The sequence below is a fragment of the Halichoeres trimaculatus genome, unplaced genomic scaffold, assembly GCF_033239565.1.
Source record: "Halichoeres trimaculatus isolate MK-OKI-2021-1 unplaced genomic scaffold, fHalTri1.1 fHalTri1_scaffold_4, whole genome shotgun sequence".
Classification (NCBI taxonomy): domain Eukaryota; kingdom Metazoa; phylum Chordata; class Actinopteri; order Labriformes; family Labridae; genus Halichoeres; species Halichoeres trimaculatus.
This window is the reverse complement of record NW_027437182.1, coordinates 3,361,339-3,381,253: the sequence shown is the minus strand read 5'-3', so window position 1 is coordinate 3,381,253 and position 19,915 is coordinate 3,361,339. Positions and strand designations below refer to the sequence as shown.

The 19,915-nt window shown below is 38.8% G+C and overlaps 1 protein-coding gene across 1 annotated transcript in view; it reads right to left on the bottom strand.

Annotated features, from left to right (window-relative positions):
- The window catches only part of ghrhrb (growth hormone releasing hormone receptor b), a 61,811-nt gene that overhangs the window by 19,878 nt on the left and 22,018 nt on the right, over window positions 1-19,915 (bottom strand). The window contains exon 3 of the mRNA XM_074668542.1: window positions 3,308-3,415. Coding sequence (XP_074524643.1) covers window positions 3,308-3,415 — 108 coding nt within the window. The remainder of the gene's footprint in view (window positions 1-3,307; window positions 3,416-19,915) is intronic.

Here is a 19,915-nt window from a genome sequence, read left to right as displayed (position 1 = left end):
TTTGTTCCCTCAGTCACGTCTGAATCTCTCTGCGTTTGGATTAAACATGAGAAACCTCCAGCAGCTGGAGGAGACGGGCTCTGGAGGAGGTGAAGGTCATGAGTCCAGAGAGCAACTGAGCTCAGACACAGCAGACCGAGTCCACGTGATCCACGCAGGAAAACATTTAGACCCTCAGTGAAAGATGCTACTGCTCCTCAGAGAGATCCACTAAAAATAAACCGTCCCTGTAAAATGAACCATGTTCCAGTTCATTACACGCCTTAACATGAATCCACATGAATCCTCGCTTTGCTTTTTGGCTTCTGATGAATTAACTGAGAAACACAAACTCTGTTTTAGAGTCAACATGGCCTTAAGACAGAACACTGAGGGAAAACTGCGATGAGGAGAGGCAGCAGAGGGCACAGGCGGGAGGATAAAACAAAGATCAAACCCTGTCTGTTTGTTGGCAGCGTTATTAATCACTACCACACAATGAGGACGTCTGTTTCCTCAACAGAGAAACCAGAGAGCGCCGGCCTGAAGAGAAGGTGCTCCATTAAAGGTCTGTGTTTGGTGCTCTCAGTCTTTATTTTCTATACAAATCGATGCAGGTCAGCGTTGTCAGCACTCAGCCTTCTCCGACTGAAAATGGCCTCAAGCAGCAAACGTTTTATGTTCCTGCATCCTCACCTGAAAGTTGTTGAACTTTCCAAACACAGACGCACATCGCAGTGTCACTCCCTCCTCACTTTCAACTGGGATCAAGATGAAGCACTTCTAAAATCAGCTTCAGAGAGGTTTTCTGGGTCATTTATTAAAAATTGTTGTGTGTTTGTGCTTCTGTTCATCGTCTTGATATTTTAGATTTTGATGTGCTGCTTTAATCAGTCAGGAGTCAGTTGCTCCAAAAAAATAAACACAATCAAGTCTGTGTTTTTCTAGTGAGATGGCGGGAAGTGTCTTCCATCTTTTGTCTCATCAGTCCATTTTCTACTGCTTATCCTGTTCAGGGTCACGGATGGCTTGAATCTATCCCAGCTCTCTTACGCTCCGTTTCCATCAAGCAGTCCAGTTCAGTTTGTCTCAGAGCAGAACATACTTTGTGGCGTGGTCCCCAAATTACCGACCCATACCGTCCCGTTTTTTGGTACCTTTCCCATAAACCTTACAGATACAAATGGAGCAGTACCTCTGTAAACCGTGGGGGCAGTGTTGCTGTAACTATCCACAAAGAAAATAACAAAGGATAAACTTAACTGATGTTATTAAAAGCCTCCTTAACCCCCACCTCCAACAACGCTAGCTCTGTTTTTGTCTTTAACGCAAGAGACACTTTAGCAATAACTCCTCCACAGTCGCTTTGTTTGTTTTAGAGTTTGTTGTCATAAACTTTTGACTCTGGGCTCCTCCCCCTGGTGGATGTATTGGTTAACTGCAATGTCAACGTAAAGGACGCATGAAAGTATGAGAGCAGTGACGGTAGCATGGTTTGAAAAGGAGCAATACATTTTTTAAAGGGAAGGGCAATGGGCCTTAAGACAGCTGAGATATGCTCCAGAAATTAATTTTTTTTTGCCAGAATCTCATAAATTTGAAAAAAAAAAATGGAGAATTTAAAAATCAAAAATTTGCTTCATATTACAAAATTTTCAAAAATTTTTGATATTTTCAAAGTATGGTAAATAAATAATTCTCAAAAATTACAGAAATTTAAAAAAGTTCAAAGTTGAAAGAAATTCTAAAAAATTGGAAAGTCTTTTAAAAAATGTTTTTTTATTGAAAATGTTCAAATTGAAATTTAAAAATATGAAAAATTTTAAATAATTGCAAAAATCTCAAAAAAAAAATGAACGCCTTTTTGCGCAAGGTGATGCATATTTTGTTCAAAAATGTTACAGCATGATTTTATTAGTATTCAGTGTCTTCAATCATCAGCACCCTCTGTACAAAAAACAAATATCCATTATTTAAATAATAGTTTTTTAAAGCTACAAGGAGCCACTGTAAAGCAGTCAAAAAAACCTCAATGGCAAAACTTTTGCTAACAGCCTCACCAACCACTGCCTCCAACAACACTAGCTCCATTTTTGTCCTTTATGCAAGACACATTGGCACTACTTTCTCCACAGTCACCGTGTTTGTAGTTTTTCGTTGTTATGAACTTTTGACTCTGAGCTGCTCCCCCGGTGGATGTGTTGGTTAACAGCAATTCCAACGTCAAGGATGTATAAAAGTATGGAGGAGTGACGGTAACTCGGTTTAAAGAAGATGGATACACTGAAGTACGTAAAGGGAGGAGAAAAGGGCCTTAAGACAGGTGAGATAGGCTCCATCTACCTGTGACCATGCACAGGATGAGGGGTATGAAATGAATTAATTTACAAATTTTAATTAAAAAATGATAAATATAGAAAGTTCAAAAATATGCCAAAATTTCATAAATTAAAAAAAAAATCTTATTTAAAAAAATTGCAACATTTTGCAAAAATATGGTTAAATATTTTTTTTTTTAAATTGCAGAAATTCGGAAACGTTTACAATTTGAAAGAAGTTTGAAAATTTGCAAAAACTCTAAAAAGTTTGGATTTTTTTTTCATTAAAAAAAGGAATGTTTCTGATCACTACCTCCTACAATGCTGCCTCCATTTACCTACAAATGATAAGCGGTATGGAAATTACATGAAAATACAAATTTATCAAAAAAAAAAAAAATTAAAAAACTTGCAAAAATATCATAAATTAGGAAAAAAAATCTAAGTTTAAAAATTTGCAACATTTTTCAAAAATATGATATTTAAATTATTTGCAAAAATGGAAAAATTAAAAGAAGTTTTAAATTTGAAAAAAGAATTTTTGAAAAATTTGCAAAAACTTTGAAAAGCACGGAAACATTTTTGGTACAAAAAGAGGAGAAAAGGGCTTTAAGATGGTTTTGATGTGTAGTGTGGAAAACAAGATGAGCAAATAGAAGTCAAAAAAGAGAAAAGCTGACAAACATGTTGAGAATTGGAACCACATCAAGCAGACAGTTTTGCCAACTTAGTGATTTTGTCCTCTGTGTTTTCTCTAGTCACACTTTTTCCAAATAGAGACAAATCCTGAGACTTCTCCTGGAGTTTGGAGAATCTGATGTGAAAAGACAAATCGATCTTACTCTTCTCAACGAGCAGTGGGTGCCGCCGTGGGGCCCTCCCCACATCCCAAACCAATCATGCAAATTAGGCGATGACCTCATTTAGCGACTTCTAGGACGGCCAATAACTACTTCCCTTACTGAGGAGCTGGCAGCGCTGCCAGAGGTGACCGAGTGCGGCTGACTCACCTTGGTTATTGGCGAACAGCTGTGAGACGTTGGCACAGGAGATGCTGACCACCTGACCCACCTCAGCACGAGACCAACAACGGATCTCGTCCCACAGCGTCGAACAACCTGAGACAGAAAACAAACAAGAGTCACTACACGTCACGTCTCACACTTACAGATAAAACAGCAAATGAGCTTCTCAGAGATTTTAAGGCGTGTACAATTTTGATTTAGTAGAACAATCCAGACTATGACGAACAATATTTGTCAACGAATCTTTTTCATGCATGAAAAATAAACAGAGACTAAACAAAAAGTCAGGAATGATGACAAGGACTGTGACGAAATAAAACTGTGCCAAACTTAGTAACTTTTTACATCAAGACGAGCAATGGGATGAAAAAGAAACTCAGGATGGAGAGGATGAAACAGGTAAGGCAAGGTGTAAGAGAAAATATAATGCTGACTGCAAACCAACAAACAAGTTTATGTATTGTTGTAACATTACGCTTCATTTTTTAAAAATAAAATCATGTCCGTCCGGACACTGAAAGGATGACACAGATTTGTAATACAACACTTAATGAAACTGGTCACTGTCGACTGTGACTGCGTCAACTAAAAAGTTGAAGAAAAAGAGGAAAAATTCAAACAAATCGCTTCTAACAATCTAACCTCTCTTAGCTCTCACACACACTCACACACCTGCACCCCTCCCACCTGCTGCACTCACAGCCTTTCCAGTTGTCTTCACTGAAACACATAACAGATAGCAGAGCTGTTACAGTACAATGTGACGCCACAAACCTGAACAGGTAAACATCTTTGTCCATAGTGCTTCAGCACCAGTTAAACAGGAGGAAAACTAAGACCAGTTCGCTGAACTTTACATAGTTTTCAGGACATTTTCATATCAGTTAGCTTAACATTGTATCTGACTAAAATCTTACAATTTTGGTCAACTAAGACGAGACTAAGACTACAAGACTAAAACGAGACTGAGTCTACAGTTCTCCTGAAATTTAGTCAAGTAAAACTAGACGAAGACCCAAATTCCTCTGGTTTTGAGTAGTCCACAACTAGACAAGGCCAAAGGACTAAAGACTTGACTAAGACAAAATTTCTTCTGGTATTAAGTAGAATAAAACTAAACTAAGACTACAATTTTTCTGGTATTCACTCGGCTATCACTAGAAAGAGACTAAGTTTCTCTAGTTTTCAGTAAATTAACAAAACTAAACCTAAATTTTTCAGGTATTTAATAGACTAAAACTAGACAAAGACATCAATTCTTCTGTTTTTAAGTAGACTAAAACTAAACTAAGACTAAAGGACTAAAGTCTAGATATAGACCTAAATTCCTATTGCTTTTAGTTTACTTGAACTACACTTAGACTAAAACTCTTCTGCTATTAAGTAAACTGAAACTAGAAAAAGACTTAACTTCTTCTGCTTTAATTTCTCTGATAATTAGTCATCCAATACTAGGCTAATACTAAAATTCTTCTTGTATTTAGTAGACTAAAACTAGACTAAGACTGAAAATATTTTTGTTTTTAGTCAACTGAAACAAGACTATAGCTAAAAGGCTTAAACTAGACTAGACAAAAATTCTTCTGGTATTTAAATGACTTAAACTGGACACAGACTTAAGTTTCTTTGGTATTTAGTAGACCAACCTGACTAAGACTAAAATTCTTCCATTTTTCATTGACTTATACTAGACTCAGGCTGAAACCAGAATAAGACTAATATTCTCAAGGTATTTAGTAGGGATGCACGATAACTATCGGACCGATAGTTATCGTGCCGATAACGGGAAATTATGACGTCATTCCTATCGGTTCTGATATTACGGCGGCTAGCCCCGATAACATGTGTATCTTTGTCCCGCTCTCACTGTAAGACATGAACGGTCTGCAGTGAGTGATGCGTTCAAGAGGCACTGGCAAAAAAAAGAAATTACAACGTTTCCTGACTGAGAAATGTAAGAGTTCCCCCTCATGTCGGAAAAGACTCATTAACTTGGTCATATTGTTGTAGTTACAGACTTGAATTGGCATCCACAGTATTTTTTCACATGTTACACATAAAAAAATGCAAATATAAATTTAAAAAGGCTGAAAGAAGGACTAGCAAACGTGGGAACCGTGATTTTCCGTCACACCCTAAATGCATCACAACAAGGCACAGCATGTTGACGCTTCCAAACAGAAAACATGGAGTCGACTGTGTGGGACTTCTTTAAAGTTTCTGAAGAAGACAGTTATTCCAGGAAAGTTCCATGAGGAGGAAAAGGGAGCAGCTTGAATACTTTAAACCTAATCAGTCAGCTGAAACGTAACCATCGCTTCGACGGAGTTTTGAAAGCACGAGGACACCCGGGATGCTAAAGATGCTAATAACGTAAAGCTGACAACAACTGGGACTTACACACTTTTGAAAAATCCAATAAATCTGCCGGACATGACCCACGGGCTAAGGTAATTTAATTTTTATTTTGTTTTAATACAGTGTCAGGTCAGAACATGTGCCATCTTTATAGGCACGAACAAAACACTGAATGAAAATCATCACCTCCAACTCACATCCTCTCACACTGAGTGGGATCTTACTGCTGCTCTCTGACTGTGACCCGCTCACAGCCGTCATGATGCCTTCATACTGACGGTCACAAACACAAATATCTGCACTGAACACAGAACTAACATCACAGCTGTTACAGTATGAACGCCAGAGTCTGTGCGTGTAGGTGAGGGAGGTGCGTTGTTATGATGAAGTGACATGTTTTTTAAAGGTAGTATAGTAGTTTTCCCTCCAATGTGTCCAACAAAATCAGACAAACATTTTGGCGTTTGTTTCATCTCTCTACGACATTCCTAGCCTCAGTTAGGGCTGTTTTGCTGTGCATAGGTGGAAGTGAGCCTAATGGCTCTGAGAGAATATTATGGGATGTCGGAGGGTCAGTTGATACCATGGCAACGTATCCTCTGCTATGCTGAGTGACATCACCAGCTGCATGCTTGGAATTCTAATTAGCGTGACACGAGTGTGACTAGAGGCTGGAGGGAGTTTTTATCAGGCATCTACTGTAAAGAAATCCTCACAGAGTCCACAATTTTACCCCAATCTGTGTCAAAAATATCATATTTGATAGTAGGTTTTGTCAGGAATCCATTTTTGGCATTTTTAAAGCTGTACGAGTTTTACTTTTTTCTCTAGAAGCCCTAATGTGTCACAAAACCAGTGGAAGAGTGCTAGAAATGAATTTTTTACTTTAGAGAAATGGCCGAACTACTTGCCCTGTGGGCCACAATGTTGGCTAAATCTGTGTAAAAATATCATATGGTTGTAGGGAATTTTGTCAGGAATCCAACCATGTAATTTTTAAAGCTCTATGACTTTTAGTTTTTTGTCCAGAGGCCCATATGCGACACTAGTAGAATGTGTGTTTTGACCTGAAATCGGTTCCCCTCATCTGCTAACATGGAGAAATCCAAACTCGTCCGAAAGCGGTCGGCTACTTTGAGGGCTCGCCATTCGAAAACCGGGCCCGAAATAACAACTTCCTTCAGAACTTTTGGAGAGCAGGGTCTAGTCTGTCATGTGATGGTAGTCTCAAACCTGTACCATTTTTGGTTTCAGAGGAGATAATTTTTGCAGAAAGGGTTAAAAAAAATTTTTATATAGCCGGCTTCCTGTTGGAGATAGGTCCAGGGTAGCAGCGTATGATTTTTGCGTCTCGATGACACGAGCGTTTTGGTGTTGGTTTCATCTCTCTATGACATTCCTAGCCCGAGCTAGGGCCCTTAGCGTGTGCCTAGGTGGCGCTATTGAGCTTATTATGGGATGTCGGGGGTCATGTTTAGTATTAACTCGCAATTTTTCGCGATTCTGGGGTGCGTGCCAATTTTGGTGAGTTTTTGAGCATGTTTAGGGGTTCTAATTTGCGATCAAAGACGGTGCGGAATGATAAGAAAAAAGAAACGGACGAAATACAATAGCTAGCTCTTGCTAGAAGGTGCCCTGGCTCAGGCTGAGGACCCTAATTATTACAATATTAAATAAAGAACTCTGCACAGAGTAAATACAAAATATATACACAATTTAAGTTAAGAAATAGTGCACTGAATAAATGTCATAAAAAATGTGCAATTTGCAACAGGGAATGGAAGATGGATGTGCAATAGAAACAGAAACAGAGAGACTGTGGCTGTACATGAGGTATATATGTTGTTTATGGCAAGTTAACTGTTCATCAGAGTGACGGCCTGGGGGAAGAAACTGTTCCTGCGTCTGGACGTCTTGACGCACAGACGCACACATATATTATAGTATAGTATAGTATATGGTATAAAGGTGTTTCCATTGCATATTTTGTGATAAACTTCTCTGAAAAATCACCTCATGAGAGCATAAAAACTTTTTATCCAAATTTGAGAGGTTTTGCGAAATTTTGGTGTCTCTATTATTAATTTTTTACGACGTTTAAGTTGCGGAAAAAAATAAGTGAACCCCATTTACTGTAGTGAAAAGATATTCATTTGAATCAAACCAGAAGCCAGAGTCCTTTAAGGTAGATAGAAAGATAGATAGATAGATAGATAGATAGATAGATAGATAGATAGATAGATAGATAGATAGATAGATAGATAGATAGATAGATAGATAGATAGACAGACAGACAGACAGACAGGAACTTAATTAATCCCTCAGGAAGGTTACACCAGGAAATTCAGATTCCAGCAGCAGTTGCACCAAAGAATAGAACCAGCACACAAGCACTATACTGTACACAGTAGCTGCAATTATAAAAGTACTTTGGTTTTGTTAATAGAATTCACGTCATGATCTTAGGTTAATATATAAATGTTCGAGAGCATGTGTTATCGGTTATCGGTATCGGTTCAAGAAAAAAGTTATCGTGCATCCCTAGTATTTAGACGACTAAAACCAGACTAACTCTAAAATTCTTCTTGTATTTAGTCAACACACTAGACTTGGACTAAAATTCTTCCGGTATTAAGATGACTTAAACTAGACACAGACTTCAGTTCCTCTGGTTTTAAAGTAGACTAACAAGACTAAGGCTAAAATTCTTCTGTTTTTAGTCAACCAAAACAAGACTAAGGCTTAAAGGCTTAGAGGCTAAAACTAGAATAAGACTTAAATTCTTCTGATATTTAGTTGACTTAAACAAGACCTAGACTAAAAATCTTCTAGTATAAAATAGACAAAACACTCAACTAAGACTAAAGGACTAAAGACTAGACTAAAACTAAAATTCTTCTGGTTGTTTGTAAACTAAAAGTAGACCAAGACTAATTTTCTTCTTGTATTTTGTTGACTTAAACTAGACTAAGACTAAAATTCTTCTGGTATAACGCCGACTTAAACTAGACTAAGGGTGTTTTCACACCTACAGTGTTAGGTCGACCCAAATTTAGATCGACCTATATTTGGTCCCATTTGGGTTGGTCTGAAACCAAAATCGGACTCTGGTGTGCACCAAACTGGTGCGGTCAGAGGAGGTGGTCTCGGTTCGGCTCTAGCCGCACTCTGGTGCAATGCAACTGTCAGGCGAACTCGGCGAGTTTGACATTAGAGGGCTCCCGTTGAGCTGCGCACTCCAACATCCTTTACTACCCTTATATACTCATCTAAAAAGCAGAGCTCTCCCCTGACTCCTCACGTCAAAAACACATCGTTTTATATGGCCTATCATATAACAGGCATTAATTACCTTGTCGGTCGTCTGTATCTGCGTCTGATGAGGATCTCACGGTACATGGTAAGAATCATTATTTCTGAATTTCCCCTCGGGGATAAAAAAAAAAAAAAGTATTTTCTGTTTTATTCTACTTTATTAATCTTCGCCTTCTCCGGAATCAGGCAGATATTTCCATTTGGCGTCTCCAGTGCATCTGTATGTTTTTTTCAAGCCACAGCTGCGCTTCATTTTCCAACACTATCGTTTGCAGATGGTTATACACACAAACAATATAGAAATGAATTTTAAGCACTATAAAAACTTGGCGTAGGCCTATTTGACTCTCCATCATCTCTGATTTAAGCAAACAGTTCTCTCTGCGCTTCCAGCTTCCAACTGAAAGTACGCTGCACGCGCTCTAGCCGTTGTCGTCATGGAAACATGACGCTCTCAAAATACTGCGGCGTTTGGTCCCGAGTGACAAAAAGCAGATGTGAAAGGAACCGCACTAACTGCAAAATGACAACAAGGTATTAATTTAACATTCCAAGCTGCACCAGGGTGCGCATTATCAGGTGTGAAAACACCCTAAGACCAAAAGACTAATACTAAACTAAGACTTAAATTCTACCGGTATTTAGTAGACTAAAACTAAACTAAGACTAAAAGGATCCAGATGACTAAAACTTAATATTGTGTGATTCATAAGACTCTGACTAAATCAAGATTTGCCGTCCATATTAACACTGACGTATAGACTAGTGCTGCACGATTACGGGAAAAGGTGCGATTTGCGATTAGGTGGACAATATTGCGATTGCGATTGTGCTTGCAATTTAATAAAAAAAAGTTGTGTCATGATGAGTCTGCAGACTTGCTTGGTTATCATGGAGAAAAATCTGAATTGCATGTGCTGACATTGCGATTGCGATTGCGATAATCGTGCAGCCCTAGTATAGATGACAACAATTCGTCATCCCTGCGTTTCATGTTTCTTCATGTTTACACAAAAATTAAATTATCTGACAATGAACTAAAAATTAAGTTCAACCAGGTTCCAGGTTTATGCAGAGATGATGAAATAAAAGAAAGGAAAGATGTAACAGCACAACATAATAAGCATAATCAAATCAAAGGAAAGACCAATCGATCAGTTTTTCTCACTTTGTCTCTACAGGGCCTAAAAAAATGACGCCAATATTTCCTCGAAATTACTTTGGCAAAGATAAAACGAAGAACAGAAGCATAAACGTGTCATGATTGGTGCATAAATTCAAGCACAAGACAAAAACACAGCACAGATTTACGCTCATCAACGTGGATATATTCCCTGCAGGTATTGAGGAGATATTGTGTTTACAAAGCTGGAACAGATGGGCTGAAATTACACTGACACTCATAACACAAAGTTTGCAATAAAGTGCATAAACTCGGGGACATGAGAGGAATAAAAAGACGCTGAATCTGAAGAGGTAATAAGTGGTTTCTTCCCCGGTCGAGTCTTGATCCAGAGGTTGAGAGGAGGACGTAATAAGAGGAGGGTTTATGCAGAATACTTTCTTACTTTAATCTAATTCTGACTCCAGACGGAGAGGTCGACCTTTCCTTCTCCTCACGCAGCGAATTAAAATTCACCAGGCGTCTCGTTCAACCTTGAGAACCTTCTGACGCAGCAGACGTGTGAATGCTCAGCTCTGATTCACAAACCTGTTCAGGAACTCATCGATCTGCGGAGGATCTGAGTCACCTGATGGCGTGAGGGGTTCCCCCCGACCCCCCCCCCGTTTGGGGATAAAACAAACCAGGTTGATGAGGTGACGTCCTCAGACTTCCTCTGAGCCCACGCCGAGCTCTCCTTCAGCGAGGGGAGGTGTGAAGGAGAGAGGAGACGGAGGGAGCGGTAATGAGGAGCTGCCACCACACCTCCTCGTGCATCAAAGCCGCTCGGCCCGGTGTCAATTAAAGGAGACACAGCAGCGCTCATTCATAATAAAACACAGCTCCTGGCTGCTGCTCCAGGTCCCCCTGCCAAAGCCGTGATGAGGAAAACATCTTGGCGGGTAAATGTGACTTTGAAATCTCCTTTTAGGGACATTTTCGCCTGCGCGCCAAGGACGGCGTGCTGGTGACACATTCAGAGTGGAAAAGCCTGTGATTAGTCTGTCATGTGCTTCTTTAATGACCCTACAGGAGATGAAAATCCCCTCAGAGTGCACACACACACACACACGGTAATTTCTCTGAATCACAACGTGTGAAAGGATCCCAGCAGCTGAGCTCCTTCATTAGCTGCTAATTGAAGCAGATCTGGTGACGCCACGACGAGCAGACTTCTAGTTCAGGTAACGGAGAGTGTCCCGAGCACAAAGACGTTTTTTTTTCTTCATGCTTCACACACCTCCTCTCCAGGGTCTCACTCACTGTGATCAGTGGTGTGTGTGACAGCTGTTATGTAACTCTGGGAGAAAACAGACGAAGGCTGTGTTCAGACCAGAAAAGTCCTTTGGTCCACTTGTTTGGTCCGGACCAAAAGTGGACTTTATTTTTTTTCGTTTGGTGCGGTTCGTGTTCAGATTGTACTTTTTGAAAGTGGACTATATTCTGTAAACACATCCAGGTGTGTGAGGATCAGTGCTCTCATTGGACAGCACTGACAAAGGGCGGCACACAGAGTACAGACCCAGAAATGGAGGTAAACGTGTGTTTGTGCTCTTATTAGAGCTGCTAAATTATTTTCAGTTTCAAGAGCAGCTCCTTTAAAGCAGCTTAACAACACCGTTTACAATTTAGGAACAGGAAGACGAATGATCGCAGCAAGGAGGCGCTATGCTCTGCGTGTCCTGACCCACAACATGCTAGCAACAGCGTGGCTAAACAGAAGACGGAGGATCAGGTATGAACCAAAGACGGTTAGGTTACGGTGGCTTTATAGGCCCAAAAGGCGCATGTATCCTGTAGTTAGTTCAGATGGACCTTGGTTTGTATTCAGACCTGCACCAGAGAACCACGAACCGCACCAGAGTTCGTTTGGAAGCTGACCGAGACCACCTCAAAAAGTGGGTCTGGGTCCGGTTGTTTGGTCCACACCAGGGTTTGTTTGTGTCTATTCACACCTGCATGAAAAGTCCAGACCAGTGTGGGAAACAAACCCTGGTCCGTTTAGGGCGTATTCAGGCCTAGTATTCAGTCCAGGCCTGAATACGCCCTAAGGGTGTAGCTACGACATGAGGATCTTAGATCACAAAGGCTCAGAATGTGATGGCCACCTGTCGAAGCACGGAGATCCTAGAACCGGCTGTAGTCCCAGGCGATGCTGTCTGAGCCATATGTCTGCGTACAGCCGTAGCCAAAGTTTTTTTTCTCTCTGCAGAATCACATTTGCTAATCTGCTTCGTATCTGCACTACAGACACACCAATGGACCAATCAGAGTGAGCTGTAGGTAGTGTCTTGGTTTGTTTACATCCCTGATCCCCACTTCTGTGAGAGCAAGCATGGCTGCCAACGAAAGTAAAGGTGACGAGTTGGTCCCCAAAACAAACTCTATCTCTGTAACATGGAATTGGTTTGGGGTCTCCTAAAGCGACACAACACAAACGACAGTCGTTTGCAAAGTTTGCAACAAGAAAGTTCGTTCACCTGACAAGGGTCGTTCCAATCTTAAACGCTAATCGGTATTACCGATACAGCTGTTTTTGGAGGATCAGTTTGCACTGATTTCGTTACGTTTGCAACATTTGTAAAGAGTTCCTCGAGAAGTACCAACAAGGCTCATTTTAATACAACAAACATGATTCGTTGTTTACAACAGAGAAAAGTATCGGTATCAGACCAGTATTGGCAGAGCATATCGTGAAAAAATTAAATCAAAAGTAAAAAAATCTGTATCAGGACATCTCTATATATATATATATATATACATATATATATATATATATATATATACATATATATATATATATATATATATATACATATATATATATATATATATATATATATATATATATATATATATATATATATATATATATATATATTTTATTTTTATTTTTTTCTTTTAAATTGCAAAGCAAAAGACTTTGATGAAGAACTAAGCACTTCCCAGAATGCACGTCAATGTTTTTGTTTACATTTAATTTAACTTGGCACATGTTTGCTAAATTGTTTAACTCAGTTAAAAAATTGTTCGAACAATACCATCTTTAATGGTTTTTTAATCACTTTTTTTTCAATTTAAAGATTGGTTTAAAGGAAGAAAAAATTTTTGTACACTTTTAAATAACATTAAAAATAGCGTATATAATCCCCTTAAAAAAAAAAGAAATAACCACTATTTCTTTTTTTCAAATTACAAAGCAAAAGACTTTGACAAAAAAACTCAGAACTACCAATTATGCACGTCAATGTTTTTGTTTGATTTTTATTTCACTTGGCACAAGTTTGCTAAATTGTTTACCTTGATTAAAAAAGTGTTTCAGAGATACTATCCTTTATTCAACCCTTTTTTCCATTTAAAGTTTGGTTTTAAAGAGGAAAAATTGTTTTGTATACTTTTAAATAAAATGCAAAAAATTCTGAATAATATATATATATATATATATATATATATATATATATATATATATATATATATATATATATATATATATATATATATATTTTTTTTTTTTTAAGTGGTGATTAAATTGTGATCATGATTTTGCAAAAATGAAATCTTGATATGAGTTTTTTTTTCCGTATCGCCCACCCCTTACTCAGACATTTGTGAACATCGCTGCACGGCTTCAAACAAGTAAAAGGTGACACTTTTAGCTCTTGTTTTGATCATTCAGCATCTTCAAGTATAACACCTGGACAAAAGAAAGAGAAAGAAAAGGCAGTTTGAAGAATAATCCTGCAGAGAGAGATTATGAAGTTCAGCTTTATGGAGCAGGAGGGAGGTGAGATAATAAACCCAGGGAGCAGAAACGTCTGCTCAGACCAAACAGAACATAAAACAAACTTTACGTTTGCAGAATCTGAAACTCCAAACAGCAGCATCCTGGATTCAGGGTCTGGGTCTGTTATACATCTCCCCTCTGTCACGTCACCTCTGTCCACCTCTGTCTTATCGCGTTACAGTGTTTATGAAGAGACAGATAGGAAGGAAACGTCTCCATGGAGCTTTTTTTAACAGTAATATCTGAAACAATATTACAGCAGCAGAAAGTACACGACACACAGAGGACAATTCTTTTATAGAGCCGTGATAAAACTTTGTTTGGAGGTAAAACGCAAAGATACGAGTGTGAAGACTGGAGAGGAAATACAACACATATGTTTGGACTGATGTCAGTGGATCTAATTCTGCATCATGTCTGCCGCCAGGGATGATAAACACACCTCATAACGGGTCCCTGATGGTTATTACAGGTCACATAAACGTCTGCAGACAGAAGAGACGGGACAAAGTTTTAAGAATGAGCCTTGACTTTGTTTACTCCCCTCAGGCCGATAATCTGATAAATCTGATTTGACGGCGTCTGCTTCAGGCGTCACAAAGACGATGATGTGCGTCTCTTTCTCGTGCTGTCCCATAAACACATCAGAGTTTTCAGAGTGATGTGTTTTCTGCTGCTCTGACGTGGCTGCGTGTGTTTGCTCTTTGATTTGTGCGTGCTGCAGGTTGTTCATCACTTCTGTTGACTTGATTTTCTTTCGTGTTATTCCTCATTTGGCCAATCAGGTTTGGAAACGGTCACTGTCTGCACCAGACGACATCCCAGAGAGGTTTTTAGCTTAGGTAAGACAAGCCAGCGATGCCCTTATAACATAAGATAAGATACACCTCAAGAAGAGAAAAAAATATGTACATTTTAAACGTAGCGTAAAGATAAAAAGTCTTCTGAAAGAGGTGACGCATATTTTCCATCAGAGACAGTAGCTTGGCCATCATTTGCCTGTCAGCCGCCACCTCCACAGGGTCCAGAGGGTCCAGAAAGCGGTCCAGGATTGCGCTGACCTTCTTCACCGGTCTCTTGAGCCCCCCCTCCTTTGTCCTGTCTGCTAACAGCAGGTGAAATCCTCCCGATGTGGCCTTGGTATGTTGGTGTTAGCTCCATTAGCCATGTCTCTGCAAATAGCATGATGCTAATTGGCTTGTTAGCATGGCTACCTTGTCCAGCTTATTAGAGATAGATCATACATTCCCCATAACGATGGGTGGAGAGACAGCATGTCATCCTCATCTCCTTCTCATTGTCCTCAGTTCTCGGGAAACATCTGGCCTAGCACCAGTTAGCAAAAACATGTTACAAGCTGCTAAAAGCTGATCCCATGTGTAAACAATGAGACTATGTTTATATACAGGATCTCCTTTCAGTAAGAACTGGCTTTTTTGGCTGAGTGTGTGTGGTACCAATTCACGTAAAATAAAAAGGTGCCATGTTCGAACAATTTTGGAAAATAATCTAAATGCGATTTAGCGAGCGATTTTGATTGGGAGGGACATTTATCTTCTGCATTATTCACTAAACAAAAGCACTAAGTCATTCCATAGCACGACCAACATTACAAAGGATACTGTCAGCATCTAAACATTTCTTTCCTGCAATTAAAGGAACACTGTGAAATTTGGCAAACCACTAGTTGTCAGGAATAGTAACAAACTATATAAAAACAAAATGAACAAAGGGTATTAAGGAAGAAGATAAGGGCCACCAGGGAAAAAAATAAATCAATAAAAATATTTTAAGAAAATTCGGAGTTCTGACTTAAATCTTAGAATTCTTACTTTTTTTCATAAAATAAATAAATAAATAAAAAAATGGACTTTTTTTGTCCCAATCCTCCCCAATCCTCTTTCACAGAATTCTGACTTTAATATTAGTATTCTTACTATTTTGTTTGAAAAACTAGTTAGAAACAAAAAAATGATTGTCTTCTGTTTTTTTTTTATTTTTTATTTCCTTTTTTTTTTTTTTTAAGTGGCCCTTATCCTCTTCTGTAGGGTATTGCTCTGCCAGCCACAGTCATTCTATTGCAGATCTCTGTACAAGTTACTGTATTTCCTCCAGGTCTGTGTCCATGAAACTCTTTTTTTTTTTAATTGCTGACTTTGTGATTTGAAAATTGCATTGCATCATACTGCAATGTCAGTTTCAATTCGATTAATTGTTCAGCCCTAATTTTTAGGTACCTAAACGCATTTAGGGAGTGGAAGAGTAGGGGATTTCCCATGTTGGACATGAACACAGCATTGCACAGTTAAATTGAAAAACGTTGAGATTTTATAATTAAATTAATGAACATTTTTTACTAAATAAAAGTACCAAAAACTAGTACACTAGAGTACCCAAACTGCTTGCCAGGTGCCCTTAAAAGGAGTCAGAGCTCATCTTTGCTTCTTTCAGAAACACTTTGAATTTTTCGCTTGCCCAAGTAGTTGAAGAGTTACGGTAATAAAAACAGCTTGCTCCAAAGCGTTGAGAGAACTGTAGATTTTACCACTTTCAAAAAAGCTTATGTTTTTGGACTGGTTGTTGTCGCCTGGGCTGAAGAGCTGGTCTCTGGGTCTTTTTCTTTTCCTGCTGCCTCCCTCCACTTCATGACGGGTGACGCCATGGTTACGGACCACTATCACCTCCTACAGGAACCATCTGGTTGCACATTTTTATACTGTAGTCTCATTTTAAATACAGTATCAGTACTCAATATTCTCCTCAGAAATGGTTGTGTTAGCGTCATAGCGAGATATGTGCACACGTAAGATCCAAAGATTCGTCCTCCTCCATCACAGACTTCAGATATGGTCTCTTATCATGTAGCAGAGACGCCGTCTCATGCATGGACAGGTCTCTGTGAAGACCTGGATCACAGGAACTCTTCCTCGGCAGACTTGAAAAGGCAGCAGTCAGACACCCAGCCTCAAACAGGACTCAGCTGTCAGTCTGTCTCCGTGCTGCCGGCCTGTCAGATGAACCTGAGTTTCAGGTGTAGACAGAGACGGCGCGGCGTCGGGTGCAGCTCTGAACCAGCGGGCGACTTGTGAAATATTCAAACCCTGAAAACTTTCCTGCAAGTTTCAAACAAGTTGGAAACACATCAGCACAACTTTCTGACAGAGCTGGTTTGATTTCACACAAGGTTTTCTTTTTGATCAGGGATCTCTCGGTGTTTCATGTTGGTGGAGTTTACAGGAAAACAAAGAATAGAAAGACAGTGTTGTCATAGAATCAGGATGTAGTAAAACTGTGAGATCTCCTTCAGATACACAGCAGCAGCCAAAGCAAATCAACCCTGACATCCCTTTCTAAAGTTTTCTAGCACCTCCTGGGATTTGTAGTCCCTCCAATGAGTTTTGGGTCCATCCTAAGGTCTTCTTAAAACCTCTAAATGGAGGTTTACTGAAAGCATCCCCATAAAGTGAAAGAGCAGCGTCTCCTCCCAGACGTCCAAGCTCTCGTAGGCTAAGCCCAGCCACCCTCCAGAGGAAGCTCATTTCAGACGCTCCTTTCTGTGACCTTCATCTTTCGGTCAAATCCCACAGCTCTCGACCTTGGGCGAGAGCTGGGACGTGGGTCGACTGGTAAATTGAGAGCATTGTTTCTGCTGCAGCACCAGTTGGCCTGTTGATCCGTGCAAAGACTCACTTTCCACTTTAAGAGAAAAATCTGTTGTCCAGCAGAGAAAGCAACAATAAAAGCACATCGTCTGCATAAAAAGAGAGCACTGATTACAGACACAGCATCCTGAGGAGTTTCTAGTTTGTGTCACTCAAATTTTTTAACAGAACTGAGAGAATTGTGATCCCACATGTCAGGATTATCCTGATCCCTGAAGGACTGGATCTCAGCTGGTAAATGGGAATAAATTTAAAGACCGTTTTTAAAATTTGCTCGTCAAAAATATGTTTAAAAGCCTGACTGTCGTTGATAGAGAAATCAGCTTTGGAGCTACAAAAACTCACATTTCAACTCAGTTTGTGTCGGTACGGCACGCATTTTGTGGCATTTCCTTTGTCCCAGTTTTAGGCGCCAGACATACCAATCCCAGAAGGGGGAGCTAGAAACACTGCAATGCATTCATTAGTGGAAACAATCATCACAGTGGAAAAAAATAATGCATGACACTCTATTATCAGTATATTAAATCAAATTCAAGTTTTTTTAATGATAACAATATTTTTTTGTAAATGTATAAAAATGATTTATTTTTTTATCTCAACATTATTTGACATTTTTACAAAGCTTTAAAATTTTTGAAATAAATTTGGCACATTTAAGCAAATTATAGCAAATTTTAAAAATCAGATTTTTTTTGTTGAATTTTTGCAATTTTTTAAAATAAAAAAAAACTTTCTTTTTTCAATTTTTTTGCCCTTTCTTGGAATGAAAAACAAGACATCACTTTTACAATTTCATAAATTGAGTTCAGGAATATTAAAAATATATGTCATCAATTTCAAGTACTCTTAAAAATTTTGCAAATTTTGCAAATTTATTATTTTATTTCTCAATTTTTTTTAGTGCAAGATTATTTGAAGCTTTACGATTCTAATGAAAATTCAAAAATTTGTCCTTTTTTATTTTCAAAGTTTTGTGAATTTTTGCACATTTTTATTTTTTTAATTATCTTTTTACATTTTTGCAAATGTAAAGGCTTTATTTACATGCTTGATATGTGGCAAGACACAAGCAAATATCAAAAAATGATGAGTTAAGTAATATTATCAAAATATGTTATCAAATTCAAGTATTCTTTAAAAATGTTTAAAATTTGCTTATTCAATTAAAAAAATGTTTCAAAAAAATTGTTTCAAATTTTTTGACATTTTAAATTGTTTGAAATTTTTGAAATTAAAAAACTTTTTGAAAATTTGAGGATTACAAAAAAATCATTCAAAAAAATGCAAGTTTTTGAAATTTCATTTTTTTTTCATTTATGCAAATAATTTAAAATACAAAACTAAGATTTTCACAAATTTTTAATTAAAAAAAACCTCTCATATAGATACTTTTGTACTAGATTGTAACTATGAGCAGAATTTCATCCACTTTCTTGTATTTTTAGTTAAAATAAAGTAGATTTTGTGGCTCTGGAATGACTTTAATCCAGGTGAGCTGAAGTAAAATTGTCTCCTAACAAGGTAAAAGTTGCAGACCCATTGTTTGAAGGGTAAAACGGACTTTCCTGCCAATTTTACTTCCTGCAACAGGTTTTCCTGTTTGCATCGTATCCCATCCTGTTAAAAAAAAATTCACTAATTAAATGAAAGAAGCGAATAAAGCTGATAAAACTTGTCTTCCCTCTAATAAAGAGTACTTGTCCCTTCCACCTCTGGTATTCATTCGGGATAATTAATTAGGAAAATGTCCGTTGGGAGTGAGCACTCAGAGATGAAGAGGGTCACAGTGTGTAACGATGTGTGGAAATGCCAACAGTGAAGCTTACACACACTCCTCCTCACACACACGTCCTCACACACACATCTCCAGTCTGGGCCTAATTAGAAGTTTCCTTTGCAAACAGAGCCCAGCGTTAACCCCTGGATCTGTTTACTCCTGTTTGCTGCCTCCTCATTTCCTCCCTGACGCCGGCTGACCCCCTTTCTCCTCTGACGGCGTTTCCTCCGAGGCTGCAGGTGTGAAGATAATTAACCCGAGGAGGCGAAGACATCTGGCCCTGCTCCTTCCAGCCAACAAATCAAAGAAGAGAAACCTGCACGGAGTGAGTGTGCACACTTTGGTGCACTTTTCTCTTCCCTTCAATCACGGCGCCCAAACGAAGGCACGTAACAAAGTGCAGGTATTATGTGCTAATCCATTAGCAGCCTCTATCTCTGTGCAGTCTTTTGTCACGCTGCCATTAAGGAGCCTCATAATTTCCCAATCACTCTTTCATGAGCCGTATCGGCCTTTAACTCGCCTCGTCAGC